Source organism: Ascidiella aspersa, chromosome 1 (assembly GCF_963924565.1).
Source record: "Ascidiella aspersa chromosome 1, kaAscAspe10.2, whole genome shotgun sequence".
Taxonomy (NCBI): Eukaryota; Metazoa; Chordata; class Ascidiacea; order Phlebobranchia; family Ascidiidae; genus Ascidiella; species Ascidiella aspersa.
Window position 1 is genome coordinate 30,288,240 of NC_139447.1, and position 15,695 is coordinate 30,303,934.

General features: G+C 37.9%; 1 protein-coding gene across 1 annotated transcript; it reads left to right on the top strand.

Moving 5' to 3' along the window:
- Window positions 1-13: 13 nt before the first annotated feature.
- On the top strand, window positions 14-13,944 carry LOC146169708 (uncharacterized). Its single transcript, XM_083390794.1, has 20 exons — window positions 14-188; window positions 890-1,094; window positions 1,527-1,693; window positions 2,514-2,695; window positions 3,053-3,168; window positions 3,361-3,527; window positions 4,012-4,129; window positions 4,655-4,830; window positions 6,117-6,347; window positions 6,860-7,068; window positions 8,125-8,249; window positions 8,679-8,829; window positions 8,898-8,961; window positions 9,304-9,471; window positions 9,957-10,155; window positions 10,747-11,048; window positions 11,501-11,659; window positions 11,977-12,053; window positions 12,579-12,730; window positions 13,508-13,944. The coding sequence occupies exons 1-20, from the start codon at window positions 27-29 to the stop codon at window positions 13,645-13,647; spliced, it is 3,270 nt and encodes a 1,089-aa protein (XP_083246920.1). The 5' UTR covers window positions 14-26; the 3' UTR covers window positions 13,648-13,944.
- The last annotated feature ends 1,751 nt before the right edge of the window (window positions 13,945-15,695 follow it).

The window sequence follows — 15,695 nt, forward strand, 5'->3', positions numbered from 1 at the left end:
AAAGTAAGCCTAGGTACATTTGCTCAATGGATGACTGTGACTTGGAAAAACTAACTGCTTCGCCAGCAAAGCTTTCTCCAAAGTTTAACAGAAATACAACTGAATATGAAGCCACAGTGGCAAGTAGTGTGAAAAAAGTTAAAGTGGATTGTATGACCAGTGATAGTGGAGCATCTTACCAAGTGTTTGTGAGTTGTTTTGTGTGTTCAAATACATATTGTTTTTGTTTTTTGAAATGTCTTTGGTTTATTTTTAAAATGTTTAAATAATAAATAATTTGCTCAAGAGTCGGTGCAGGGTTTTTACAAAGTCATTGAGTCTTTAAAAGCTTTTGAATTGATTTGTGTATTGATTTTAATCAAAAGTTCTATGAAAACATGTTTTTCCAAAAAAGCATTTCAATAGTCTTTGAATTTATCTTATATGAAGCTTTTTTATAATACTTGACTTACCCCTACCCAAACGCTAACCCAAATAATGTTAATATAAGCCCCGGGACGATTACATTTTAGGTCTTCAAAGAGCTACACATTTTTTTAAAATGTCTTTCAATTATTTTCATAAAACTGTGTGGCAACCCTGCAGTGGAAATCATAAAATTTAGCCATATTTGTCACATGCATCAGATGTTTTGTGCTTTAAATAATTGTAGTTGCGTATAACCAAACAAAATGTCATAAAACAACCTCAAGTAAAAAGGAATATTTTCAAAAAAATGCTCACAACATATTACCTCTAGTTAGATATATAAGAGAAACTAAAATTCACAGACAAGTCTTTCAAATACCTTAAAATTTGAAAAAATATATATCAGGTTTAAACATCACTCAAGTTGTAATTATGGGTAAACGTTTTTGGAAAAAATATTTTTGGAAGGTTTTTATGCTAGGGAGCAGGTGGGGAGAAAAGCATACCCTTAACAGAAGGTGCTGTTACCGAAATCAAAATAGAAGTATCATCAGAAGATGGCACGACCAAGCAATACTTCATAAGGGTCAAACGCTTGTCAGCCTCAGATGCCACACTCAAGCAATTGTCAATATCCAATGGAAAATTGGAACCTGCATTTACAATGGACTGCTATGAGTACACATGTAAGAAATAACAAAACCACATATCAATAGGTCTCTTGTTAAAGTCCACAATTGTAAATCAATCTGATGTTAACAGTGGGCATAATACGCTAAATCAATTATGATTTCTGCAGAAAACAAACAATGTAAACTTCCTAAAGTTAGTTATTTTATATTTGTTTTTTTTAGAAAATTGTTTCACCTACTAAGTTTATGAATGTTTTCTGCGAAACATTAGCTTTATCCCTTTAAAAAACATCTACAAAGTTTGCATTTCTACAATAATAGGTAATTTACTGATAAAAAGCACTTGTCAAACAACATTCCACTAACTATGGTGCTTTTAAGCTGTCCTTTATATTGAAGAGCTTTTAGTAATATTCTAATTGTACATTTTTTCCCATTTTCATGGCACAAACATGGTTAATTTATGTTGTCCTGTCTGTATTTTAGCAACTGTGCCATGTCAAATTACCGAAATCACAGTCACAGCAGTTGCACCAGACAAGAAGTGTGTTGTCGTGGTTGCTAATGCAAGTCCAGAGTCAGCGGTTCCTTTGCTGATGGGTGAAACTGTTCTCACTGTTGCTGTTACCTCAGTTGACGGTAAAAACAGAAAGGTATAGAAAACAAAAAACATACATGATTTAAGTGACCATGTATTTTTTAATGACATGTTGGCTGTTGCAAACCTTGAATCTTGAGGAAATTTATGCGTTTTACTATTACTGGAGGATAAAGTAAGCTCATGTAGATTTGGATTATTTTGTTCCAACGGCCCATGGCATAAATAATTTAGGAAAACAATCTTTCTGGAAACAATGACTTTAAAGTAGCTATAAAATAACTGGAGTCTGAGATATTGAAAACTAGTCTCGCACTTTATAACTAAAGTAATTTCCATAATCCAACTCCAGCCAAATTTACCAATGGCTTTGAGTATAGAGTCTGGGTCTGACTCTACTGAAAATTTTCCATTATATGCTATCCAACCTTTTATTGGTTTCCAATTTTCTACAAGCATATGTCAGACTATATTTTCATTGAGTTGTGAATCCCTGTTCAACATATTACTTTACGTTGTTTAAGTTCTGTTGAAAAACATTATTTTAAAATGTTTTGTTCACATGAGGGCTCTGTTTATTTTTAAACCTATAACTACAATTCTTATTGATACAGTTTTAAACTTGATTGTTTTAGTAATTTAGCCTCTTAGGTTATAAAAAAATATTTTTGTGATTACAATTTCAAACATTATTCTTAATTGATGGTTGCTGCAATGTCAAGGAAAATATTCTTACAATAAATTCCATTAGAATTGCAATAGTATTTGAGTTATGCTGTTTTTTATCATTGAAAAGAGTTATGTGCCAATTTTAATCACAATACAAACATATCACGAATAATAATTAACATAGCAATTTTGTGTCATGATTGTAGGACTACACAGTTGTGGTAAGTCGCAAACAACTGCCATGGTATGTGGTGCTGAAAGATGAGGGCAAAGCACAGTCCTGGGAATGTCCGATGACTTTAAGTCCGTTCTACAATCCTGTTGCTATTGCTGGATCAGACCCCAGAGTGGTGATGTCACAACCTTGTATTGACATGTTGACTAGAAGGTATGCAGTGAGCAAATATTTTTAAAGTAGCCTTTGTATATGTATATTTTTACATGACAAAGTATTTTATGTTTTTTGATTGTTTTGCATCACAAGAATCTTCATAGCATAAACAATTACGTTTGTTGATAACTTTGGAATATCAAAAGTTCGATTTAAACTTTAATTGTTGTAAAACATCAAGGTATAGCTATCTTGCTCAACTGCAGTTGTGTGAAGCTCTGTTGAAACAAAAACTAAAAAGTTTTGTATCTATAATATTATATATATATATATACAGTACATGTAGATTTTAATGAAATTTAAGTTTGGTGAAAAAGCAAAATATGTGCCTCATTTACGTTTACGTGTATGTAGATCTAAGGTGAATCCAATGAATGAAGCTGCTCTTGACAAGGATTGGAAAGTAATTGACACCAAATTAGACCAAGAATTATCAGACACTCTTGCCTTGTCGGTTTACAACTATAAAGGTAAGAATTTTCACAAAAAAATAAATCCTGCAATAAGAAACTATTGATTTGAATGTTATTTAAGTACTGGCTTAACATTGTGGAATTTTACTTTACAGAGTTTTTTTTTGTTATTTCAACTAATTATTTTACTTGTTGCCTATCAAATGAGGGTCATCTTTCTACCAATCTACAATTTTTCTACAAATTAAGGGGTCTCTGAAGAGCTTCCGTTGAAAAACATGGCAAACCGCATCACTTCCTGTGAGCAAAAGCCAAGTGAGGAGGTCGACACCAAAAAAGTAACCGAAAGTGCCTGGTACAAGGCCGACTTCGAAGGCTCCAGTACAACAACCAAAACTATTTCACACAAAGTAGAGGTATGTTAAGAATATGGTTGTAGCAGGGTACCTATTTCAAATAGTTTAACCTGTATTAATATGTATACTAAAATTAGCCAGATTGGTAGTGTTGAACTGACTTAATTAGTAAATATAGTGTTATTTAAGCTAATTGTTAAATGTAATATAATTATTAACTGCTACTTGTTTCGGTTTTTGCTGTTCTGCTCAAAATCCTGCTCTACAGAAGATTGGCCTTAAGATATTTTGCAAATGTTTTGCCTGGGAATGGCTTTATAGTAAACACCTTTTGATAAAAGAAAAACGTTTATTTGAACTACATTTTCCAAAAATGAGGAAACTGTATATTTGGTATATAACTTTAAATTCAAACTGTGAAAAGCACTTATACAGGTTTAAGATTTTAGATAAAATGCGATGTAACAAAAACAAAAATCGGTAAAGAGCTATAGTCGTTATTGCACAACAGTAGATAATTTCTACATCAATTTATTACAAGCAGGTGCGCAACTGGGAAAAGCGTTTACAGCACATGGCAAGCGACACCAACCCTGATACGTTGGTTAAAGAAGCGGACAAAAAACAAAAGTCCTATCGACAGAAACTGCCACTCAAACCAGGTATAAACCAATGTGCAAAAAAAAACACATGCGCCATGCATCGTTAGTAAAAATTCAAGGTTGTGTTTCCAAGATCAGCAAAAGTTGTAAAACAAAATCCAAATTATTTGTATTTCCACGATAAATATACATATACAAAATTCTTTGTGTCTTTTGAGTTGCTACTTTTATTTTTCAGTTGTTTTTAGCTTGTAAACAATTACCCCAAACGGAGTAATTCAATAATTTTAGCGCGTTGTTTGGGAATGATATTAGATGGTAATGTGGTATCCCAAATCGTTTCAATTTTTATTGTTTATTTGAATAATAGATCAATCTAGAGTGTTTTTTTCCTAATTGATTACATATCATGCATTACACTGCACTTGAAAAAAAAGTGTTAAACAAAATATTGTTTTAGATTATTATCAGGGCTGGTGACGCTTTTTAAAGGTTAACAACCCCTGTTATATTTAAACATAGACCATATACATCACGCCATATTTTTCAACGTCAGCTAACAACTTGTTTACGTTCAAAATCCAGGAGAGGCTGCGAGGTTTCCGGAAGGGGAAGCCCCGTCCGACGACTTGCAGCAGTCGTGCGTATGTCTGGCCGCCGCCCTCAAGGTCAAAAGCAATGACGCCAAGCTGCACCTGCGCCTGGGACACGCGCTCGAAGAGAACCACTACCTGAAAGAAGTGTTCGGACTGCACAAGCACGTAGGTTGTTTGCTCGTGTCGTGTGTAGTCACAACTACCAAACTGTTTAAACGAGTGATTGTGATTTGGCTACTGTTTGAATTGCAACGGCAAAGGCAGATCGCAGCGTGTCAATATGGCTGTTGATATGCTCTTCAAGTCGTTTTGTGGAAAGCGATAGCGATGGTTTGTTATGTTGAAAATGAATAAAGAGTTATTCCAAACGTTCAAAATCATAGCTACTTCTGTATGGGCTTTGATATTCTTATTACGTCTTACTACAACCTCCAACCATTAGGCTCCAATTGTTTGTTTGATGTTTAACTATTAAACATTCATACAACATATGCACTTCGCAGTTTAGCGAAATGACAAAGCCAAAAATATGGTAAAAATTAGAACAACCTTTGGGTTGACTTTTTGCCTTTAAACATTGTAGATGAGTTGGAGCCAATTTAAAAAGTCCACATTTAATAAATATGACAAGCACATATTTTCTTTACCTGTCGTTCAAATGCTAAAACCAGTTAAGTCTCTAAAATGTGAATTTGTGGGTAAATAATAGACTAAGCGTCGCAATCATCTGCCACTGTCGGTCATTGAACTGACATTCCGATCTAAGGTTGCAACTTGCAATTCAAACAAATGGCAATCAAAACAGTAAAAATGAATTTGACAAGTGTACAAACACCATGAAACTCTATTATTATTTAACATATGTGAGGAAACGATCAACCTTTACGGCAAGTGTTGCAGTGGTTCGAACAGAGTTACGGGCCATGATCTATTCGTGACACAGCGCCTGAACGCAGTATGCAATTTTGATCGAACGCGATCACAATTTTAGAGCAGGGGTTTTTAAACGGGGTTCCATTCACCCCTTGGTGATCCGGCAACTAGTGTTAGGGGGTCCATGAAGGCCAAATTGAAATATTAGTGTGAAGTACACAATGAGAAAGTACACAAAGAAGTACACAATGATGGGTTCCGTTATCGTTGCCCAACATGGCTTCAGAAGGACTTGACCAACGAATACACAATCATTATGTATATGTATGTTTCAGTTGTATTAAAGGACTAATCAATTTTTCAAATATATTTTAACTCTATTTCTCTTTTACATTTTTGGACTGAAATCAGCAAATTTATAAAGTATATTTGTATTGTGACGTCTATTTATGACGTCCTTTTTTATAAATGTTCTTGCCTGCAGTGGTCCACGCGAAGCCAAAAAAAATTTTAGTGCTCCGTAGTAAAAAAAGTTTAAGAAACCCTGTTTTATAGTATATAACTCATTACCTCTACAGGAAGAAGCGGAAGAGTTGGACGCTGGAACGGACAAAAGCGCCAAGGAAAGCTCTAAGCTGGAGGAGTGCCAGGCCATCTGCAAGCTTCACGGGGTCGCCGCAACCGCGCCCATCGCCCTGCAGCTGAAGGCCATCGACCAGGAGTACAGGAGCTTGCGCGAAAGCGGACAGTCGGGCAGGGCTGACCACGTGCAAGGACTCTACGCGTGGAGGTCAAAGCAAGCGCTCAAGGTCGTGCTGGGCGCGAGCATTGGTGGTCGCTCTTCCGCTTAATGCGCACTGCCTGTTATTTTTTCTTTTTGTGGCGACGACGCAATTATGAAAAGTTAATCAACGGCTTAGCTTTGACCAACCTTTTTTTTACGATGGTGTTCTCGTATGCCAAATTAACAAAATAGACGTGTGACAAAAAGTTCAAATTTAATAGTGTACTGGCCTTATGTTTTTAATACGTTTTTAGTTTTGTCATTTTCTAAAAAACGATTTTTATTTTTTACTCCATAAATTCTTAGCCTCGTATTCGCTTTTATTGGTATGGTCAACGTTTTCAGTATAAAACCTTGGCACGTGCGTATTTCCAAGTCCAAAATAAAATGTAGTAAACGGGACTTAAAAAGTAATTTTGGGCGATCTCTTAAAATTAGTTAGCGGTCACCAAGCCAAACCTTAATAAAAAACTGCTCGTAGCTACAACCACTTACCAAAGCTATTCAACCACAACCCTTTGCGAATTGTGTACCCAGGGCGACAAATCGACTGCCTCTCACGCCGACGAGAGCTCGCCGCTTACCCAGGCCTACCTAAAGTACATGGACGCGCTGGCTTGTGACCCGAACAACTACCTGTGCAACCTGCACGTCGCCAGGCTGCTCGTCGAGCGAGAGGAATACGCAGAGGCAGTTGTGAGACTGCAACAGGCGGTCGGCCTTAAACCGGTCAGCGTCGAAGCAAGGTGAGCGATTAAAATGAAGAATCTGTTTGGTTGGTGTTGATTTACGTTTTGGTTCATTGGTTGCCAGTTTGGTTGTTAAGGTTTTAATTTTTTGAAATTGGTTAAAACGATTTGAGGAACCAAATCCACAGAAGGAACCTCTTGTGGATTCTGATTTTTACATTTTTTAAGCGAGTGCCTAATTTGCAGTCTTGTAAACAAGTCATTTTGAAATGACTAATGTCCCAGTCAAGTCTTTTCAACAAAATAGCAAGTCAAGTCCCAGTCCAAGTCACCAGTTGCCCAAGACAAGTCATTATTAGAGAAAGTCATCTCCAAGTCAAACCACTAATATAATAGTAAAACGGTTAACTCGCCCGATTATTTATTATTAGAAATAATTCAACAACAAAAATAGCAAAAAACAATATGTAGTAATTTAATCGTTTTACATGCAAAATTAAGATAAATAGCTCCACTTTATAATAAAATGTTAAATGTAAACAGTTTATTTCAACCCAAGTCAATTGACTAATCAGTGCTTCTAAAACTTTTTTAGTTTTGTTCACCCCTAGCATCCATCTCCAGATTTCGTTCACCCTTGTCTCTTGATATGATAAAACTACCTCGTCTATATATAACAGCACAAAATGACTTGAGTTGTTTCGCAAGCTATCACCTATTTCTCTCGGTTCACCCTTATTCATCCCTTTTTGTTAGTTCAACCCTGAAACAATTTTAATCACCCTGGGGTGAACCATTCACCTGATTAAGAAACATTGGACTAAATTATTGAAGTCAATCAAGTCAAGTAATTTTACCAATATGACTAAAGTCATGCAAGTTAATTAACTAAAACGATTAAAGTCATGTCAAGTAATTTAAAAACAGTGCACTTAAGTCTAGTCATTGACTTAAGTCATTACAACACTGCTAATTTGAGAAGCAGTGGTCGCTATTACCTACGGTCATGCGTTCAATTCTTAGCGAGCACCATTTTTGATTTCTCTGGCCAAGAAGTAATTCACTAAGATATTACGAAAATGCCTTGTTTTATCAAATTTATGCTGTTGTTAGATTTCTACTCGGCTTGGCTCTCTTGCAAGCGAAGGACGAGGCCCGACAGAAAGAAGCCGTTGAGTTTCTCCACGAAGGTCTTGACCATTACATGTTGCGAAGACAGAAGGACGCAGAAGCGGAAGGTAAAGGGCGTTTTAGAAGCAAAATTGATCATTTTATATCCCAAAGCGAACGCTTCTATGATATCATGAGAAAATCCTGATTAAATCGACTAATTTCGGTAAGGTTTTCCGGAAGCATCGTGTGTACTTCTATGTTATGTCACGCTTGGAAACCTTATCTTACGTAAAAATATTTATTTTTTGTTTTTACTATATATATTTTTTGTAGATATTTTTACAGAGGAGCCTTTTAAATTTATCTATACTGTGTTGCTTCGAGCAATGTTTTAACAATAATATTTTTCATTTTAAAGCTATTGTTTCATAAAAGTGAATCACATTGTATATGTTTTTAGGTTGTCAAAACCAACCAAAGTCAACCTTAAAATGTCCATGCACACGCTAGATTGTAGCAAATGCAAGTCGTGTAAAACCTCCATGTCACTTCAGGTGTCAATCCTTCCTCGGCGACCGATCTACACTGCGAAGACTACTGGCGCCTTTCAAACATGCAGTTTCTCAACGGCCTCATGCTGTTAGCCAGCCACTTAAGGAAAACACCCGTGCCCGGAATAAGGACAGCAAAGGAGATTTACCACGGGTAAGCTACTTTTCTCATTCTCGAATGCTTAGCTGTGTTTTTTTATAAAAGCAGTATTTTGCTTACAGTATTTGTCTACACTCGTCAATGGCTTTGTGCTCAATGTACCACCGAGGGAGCATTTTTCAAGAGGTAAACGTTAGCTTCGGGGCGTTTTGGTTAAAGAATCAGCAATGCGTAGCTTAAATCCCGTGCAGAAGCGTGTATCGTGAAATGTACACTGTTAGAATAAAAGTTTAGTATTTTTCAAACTAAAATGTACTTTGATGTGATACTTTAATATAATAGTAAATAAAGTAATTGCACTGTTTAAACTCTCATTAAATCTTCCGTGATGTAAAATAGTCTTTGCTGTTGAAGTTTTTAATCAGTTTTTGTAAATCATATCTGAAATGCACCAACTGTCGAACCTATGCATTATTAGTTAACGATGTGTGTTAATTTACCAACGTCCGTTTCCCTTGTCTTAAACAGCTTGAGTGGACGCTACTGAAGTCGCACTTCGCCCTGCTGGAGATTCTCATGTCTTCACCAGGGGCGGGCAAGGGCGCTTGGGTGGCGCAACGTTGTCGCTACCTTTCCGCCATGCTACGATCCTGCACCATACCCCGGGATGATAGGTTGCTTGAAATACAAGAAAAGGTGGGATATTGGCTTTTATAGTTCGATATCTACTGATGAATTGTGGTGATTCAAGAGGTTGGGCAGCATCTAATAATCGCAACCCAAAATGTTTGAGTAATTACTTGTAAAACTGTCAGAAAAAACTTTGAAAGAAATCGTAGTAGAATTTTTATTTAACTATTTTGGTATTTGTTGGTTGTTTTACTATTGTGTGATACTGCGATTTTACGATCTTAAGTCGCTACCAACTTACTTGTTTAAAGCATTTCGCAACACTACTTCCCCACTACCAAGCAGGGACCCGTTCATATTTTTACTATATATTAAAGAAAACTGTTAAAATTTGTCAGAAATGTATAGTATAGCCATATGCAAAAATGGCGCAAGGAACTGTTCTCCTAATGTAAATCACCCGAGAATCTAAAAATTAGACCATTTTTTAGCGTAAACGGTGTAAGTTTTTAACCTGGCTCAAAACCAACCCCAGCTTTCGCACTGCTCAGGTTTCTCAGCACTTGGTCAGTGTGAACCCGTGCAACAGCGAGTCACTCTACCTCCTCGGCGTTGCCCAGCTACAGATCTACGACAACGAGACCGCTTCAGGTGCTGGTGACGAGCGTCCGCTGCAGGAAGCTATACAGAGCTTCCAGGCAAGCGTCGACCTAGAGGGAAAACCCGCCGCCGGGGAAGTCCCTATAGCAGGTTAGAGAGTTCCTGACTCCGATGACAAATGTCTTCAAATAGAAAAAACCTTTCATGGAAATCGTTGCACAAGTAATGAGTTGTGAGTCGCTGAGCCCGTTTTTGTGTATCCGGGTAGCTGGGTTTAAAGAATTGTAGTAGACGGCTCAGCAAAGATAGGTCCGGCCCTGATGTGTCTCGATATAAAAAAACGGTCAAGGTTCCGTGGTTTCAGTACTGAAATAGCTCAAACTTTTTATTGAACAAAAACAATTGTAGTTGTTTTTTCGGACCTTTAGCAGATCAATGCAGTGATTACTTTATTTGTAGCTCTTTTTAGTTTCTTAGTGTTTAAAGTTGCAGTGCAGAACGGTTGCGGTGCAGAATTTATTTCAATCCACTTAGAAAATATTATACCGTCACTTTACCGATCCCTCATAAAACAGAGGTTCCTATTTCTACAATATTTTTGTGTTGAGCTCAGCGAACAAATACCGTCAAAAAGTGGATATATGCATGGTTTGTTCAGCGACTTGCATTCACTCGCCTTATTAAAATAAATTCAACTTTTTTTTCCATTTCAAAAACAAAACCCTTATCAATCTTAAACAGGTCAAAAGTGGTACGTCGAGAAACTGGAAAGAGAAAAACCCAAGCAAGCAGCGGCCCCTGCCCAGGCCCCAGCTGCGGGAAAGTCCCCAGCCAGGGGTAGGGGCGCCCCCGCGGCCAGGGCCCGCGGCAGGGGGGTTGCCCCGGCCCGAGGCGCCCCGGCCAAAGCCCCACCGGCCGCGAGGGGTGCGGCCAGGGGTGCCCCGAGGGGACGGGGTGCGTCATCACGTGGAGGAACTGCGGCCCCTGCTGCTGACTCGAAATGCAGTAAGGAGGCCGCGCCTGCACAACCAGCGCAATCACAGGTGAAATACAACTTTTAAGTTCAAAGCGCGTTTTAGTTATATTGAATTTAAATAAATTACGTAATATTTTGAAAGTTTGTTTTTGAGTTTCAATCATTCCCTTGGTATAATTTTCCGTGATTAGTTTTTTATTAAGTTTTCAAGAATGCAATCCAAGCATTTCTACCTGACTCGTTTTAAAGCGAATTAACGGCCAACGATGTTTACAAACATGTTCAACGCTATTTAAAAAACCCGTTGCTTTTTACTTTGTGTGTCTTACCTAGATGCAAGTATATAACCGAAAAAAAGGTAAACTGAAAGAAATCAAAATTCAATCTGATAACTACCATTGCAGGTATAACGCTGCAGCATCGCTGCATTTTCTTACAGCAATGTGTGTACAAAAAATCCAACGATGTAAAACTATGTAACAGGACCCAAATCTGATTTTTATCGCCATTGCATTCAAGGTCCCGGCAGCGGCGAAGAAAGCAGATATCAAACCAGCGCCGATAAACAGGAGCACTTACCACGCCAGACTTGGACTTGCGAGGGCGCTGTCAAGGACCAAGGACAGAAAGGAAGAATCCCGGGCACGCTACGAAGAAGTGATGAAGATGGCACCAGAGGTAGGTTTCTGGTGTTTTCTTATGGTTTTGTTGTTGCCGGTATGGCGTTATTGGTCGTAATTTTATAGTTAATAAACATTTTTTGCGATATTGGTTGTTGCTCTTTACATCTTGGTCGATTTTTTTGTTATCACAGGATCTTCTGGTGTATTGGTGCACTTTGTGGTGCTTTGTTGGTTACGAGTTGTTTACCGATGGTTTTTTTGTGGTTGGTCGTTTTTTTACGGCGGTTATAATTGTATTTTCGTGGCCCTGGTAAATTCAAATGGTGTTGTTGGCTGATTTGGTTCACGTTGGTGGTGTTTTCAAATATCCAGGTGCACGACGCGTACATCGAGTTGGCGGACCAACTGGTGAAGAGCGACCCTCTGGCTGCAGTGGATATTTACTGCAGGTTGGCCTTTTTTGTTGCAATACATTTGCTACGCGCATAATGCACGACTAATTTAGCAGCTTGTAGTAACTAACAATAGAGAAACTTTTAGTGCAAATCATGAAAATTAACTGCCTGAGAAAACTCCACAAAACGGCCAACTTTATGGGGTAATACATAACTCCACCCAAGCTTTTGCAAGATGATTAATTAATTCTTTGGTGATTATAAGACCACTGTAAATATCACCATGCTCTTATTTAGATAAGATTTAGCGAAATATTCGCCACATTAAGGCTTGGCGTAGCCTGAACAACTGTGCGACACCGTTTTTTCACCTTAGTCTCACGATTGATATATAAAAATCCAGCCTATTCACCACTACATTTTGGATCCTCTGACCTGCTTTTCAATTTGCATGATAACCGGGCTCAAACAGCGTACGTCACTGATCTCAAACTCGTCCTTTAAACACTATAACCTCGCGTTGTTTCCGCCGTTATCCTTTTGCCTTCGACTTTAAAACATAATTTTTTTATTTCCCAGGTTTCCGAGCAGCAGCGGGGACGACGCTGAGGAGTCGTTCGACGACGCTTACCTCAGCGGAGAGATCGTGAGCATTCTGATGAAGCACGAGCAACTGGACGACCCGCGCCTGGTCGAGCACATGGTCAAGTGGGGAAGGGTCATGGGAATCGGTGAGTCAAACGTTTTTGTGTTTGCGCGTGTGGATTTCAAAAATAATGGTGCCCAAAAGCGGGGTTGCGGACTCGGGTAAAAATAACCCGAAGCCAACTCCCGAGTCTGATTTCGACCTAAAAAATTAACCTGGGTCCGACTCCGGGTCCGACTCTACAGCCTGCATTTCGCCCGATTACGTAACTGAAATAAGGTGGATATTAAGCAATCCACTCACAGGGGAGTCATATAAGTCATCCACCCACAATACGTGGTTCTCAAATACTCTACCACATGCTATTTCATCTTTACAATTCTCATCAATTTCGAAATTCGGTACTGCACATGAGCACGTCGAACTCAGGAATCGGTTGTTTTACGTAGTCTTACTCGACTGCCGAGTCGAAATCTTATCCATCTTTTAGATTTTGTCCATCATTTTAGCCCACCATTTTAAACCTCGATGGGTTTTTTATTTGAAGTATAGTAAGTCTATGATTGAACGTAACTAAGCTGCTTTAAGCTAAAAAGAACTATCAAATACATGGTTTATGTGTCACATGGTTTATGTCTCTGTTTAAATTGGATCTGTTTTGTATGTTTGACCTTGATATTTAATTTTGGAATTGACTTGATAAATGTATTAGTTCTCAAAAATATCGGGTAACGCTTTAGGATACCTTTAGTAGTTTTATCGTTCTTACCGTACAAGCGTTTTTCTATAAAGTCAATCATTGTGCTTTCCTTGAGTCTGCTTTGTACGTCATTACAACACCCCGTCACGATTTTGTGTTCAGGGGTCCTTGAGAAGTACATGGGCATTCTGGACGCCAAGTTCAAGACCAACATGCTAAAGAGCATATACGCCGGCGTTCACCAAAAGGACTTGGACGACCCTGATCTCCTGGCCTTCTTTAAGTTCAAATGCTGGATTTAAAATCTTTTTACCTGTCATGCTGGGGAGCTGACAAATTGCCAGAACATTCTTTCAAGCGCTGTTGAATAATTTTTACTGTTTTAGTTTAGCCACTGTGATTTTAGTACTGCTGTGATTCGCTGTAGTTGTACTGTGATTCGTTAAAAATGCTTTTAGCATGTACTAGATCAGTTCTAGATGCCAAAGTTCGCCTTTACCAATTCCATTTTCTACGTAGTGCCGCTTTTCATTTGCCCTTACGCTTACCTATTATCACTTTCACTGTCATCGTTACTGTTGTTGGTATTAAAATCTAAATACAGCTAACTTGTGTAGTTTTAGCTGGTTACGTGATTAAAGTGGTTGCGACTCCCTAAAATAATGCTTTTGTGATTTGCGAAGATTCTATCACATTTTGTGTGGTAGGCCTAGGTGGTTCAAAAAATTAAAACACAACTCCTTGCTTTTAATTTAATAAAGGCTTCTGGGTGGACAATTTTTATAGGCTTTGTACCTTGGCAAATGCAACAGGAGAACATTTATCCTGTTTTCCGTGTTGTTTAAAAAAGTTATGGTATGACAGCCTTTTGGAGACCTTTGCCCTGGTAATGATATTGTGAATTTTGGGTTTTCGCCATTAGGCTCAAACGCTAAAATTGCGTTTAAAGAGATATTCTTATTCCGATTTACAGCAGCGAGCATGTCAGCTTTTTCTTAGTTTTTTCTCGAGGTCAGTTCCTATTTATACATATGCTACCCCGATATATAAGTACATACATTAACTTAACTAAAACAAATAAAGGTTACCTTTCTTGAAAATGCCCTAGTCCTACCCCTCAAATGCACAGAGATCCATCTACCAGTTATGCTGTAGAGTTGCTACTGGAAGCCCGCAATCTTCCTAAGTGCTTCCCGGTTTAATAAACGGAATGACTGTTTTTTCTACATGACAACGTCGCCAATTAAGATCGCCCACCAATAGAATTTCTTGACTTGCTTCGCTTGATTGGTAGGCTGCTCTCTTGCGGTAAAAGCGAGGGACGCAAAGCACGTGCAATCTAAGTGGCGCGAAATGACCAAGTGTAGTGTTACAAGATTTACTAGATTTTAACTTGATTTTTGGTACGCCATGTTACACGCAAATATAATAAAACTAAGGGTTTCTTGTTAAAGCTTTCTTGTATAAGGTAAAAATGTTTTATATCTCAGTGATGTAATTTTCCGAAATAAAGACAATTATCTTATCCAATGGTTCTCAACCTTTTAGGTTTCGTGGCCACCTTTAACCGTCGTGGCCCCCTCCTGCTTAGAAAAAATACCTAGTATTGTTTTTAACGATTTTTCACTTGTTTTACTTCTTCACGTTAGTGACCAAAACAGCCACTAAACGTCCAACGAATCAATGCACTTATACTTAAAAAAAGAACTTGAAAAATCTGTTATTTTACTTTATTTAACTTAGTTACTAGTCATTGCAAAGCTTATTCTTGAACTCGGCCAAGGTATTTTTGATTCGGCTTTGTTTTATACTAAGTCAAGCGAATGTCATTACATACCTCGATTTGTGGATCTGGTTTTGTGCACGCAAGATACAAAATCCAGCTTCGAGAAGATAGTTATAGTTGCGAATTAAACGCACATCACGACGGCCTTCTTGCTGAGTAGTGAGTGCAAATCTCGGGTAGACACAAAAAACTTGAGCCATCACTTTTGTTATCATGTGGCAGCTTTATTGCAGTCGTACAAGTTTGTTTTATAACGCCTAACGTTTTCACGTCGATCGACGGTTTGTAGTTTTCCGTGATAGGCTATATACCTACACACACTCCTAGCAATAATTCTAGAAAGTTTAACTGGCGAGTAGGGATCTGCAAAGTAGAATCCAAAGGTAACTATTCTATTTTACAATTATAGGTTTTGAATCTAGAGTGTTAAATCCTAGGCCTAATAAGTTTTGAAATAACTTTTTAACTTTAATTTTTTGGGGATTGACAAAACAGCAATTAGTTGCTAATCTAATTGCTATCATATGAATACTGTTATCAACTGTCTGAATAACTTCCGCTTAA

Bases quoted from the DNA above. Each gene is read 5' to 3' on its own strand.
- LOC146169708 (XM_083390794.1), top strand. From the start codon at position 27: ATGGATGACTGTGACTTGGAAAAACTAACTGCTTCGCCAGCAAAGCTT. The intron at 4,130-4,654 runs GTATAAACCAAT...TTCAAAATCCAG, and splicing joins GAAACTGCCACTCAAACCAG to GAGAGGCTGCGAGGTTTCCG. The intron at 8,830-8,897 runs GTAAGCTACTTT...TTTTGCTTACAG, and splicing joins GCAAAGGAGATTTACCACGG to TATTTGTCTACACTCGTCAA.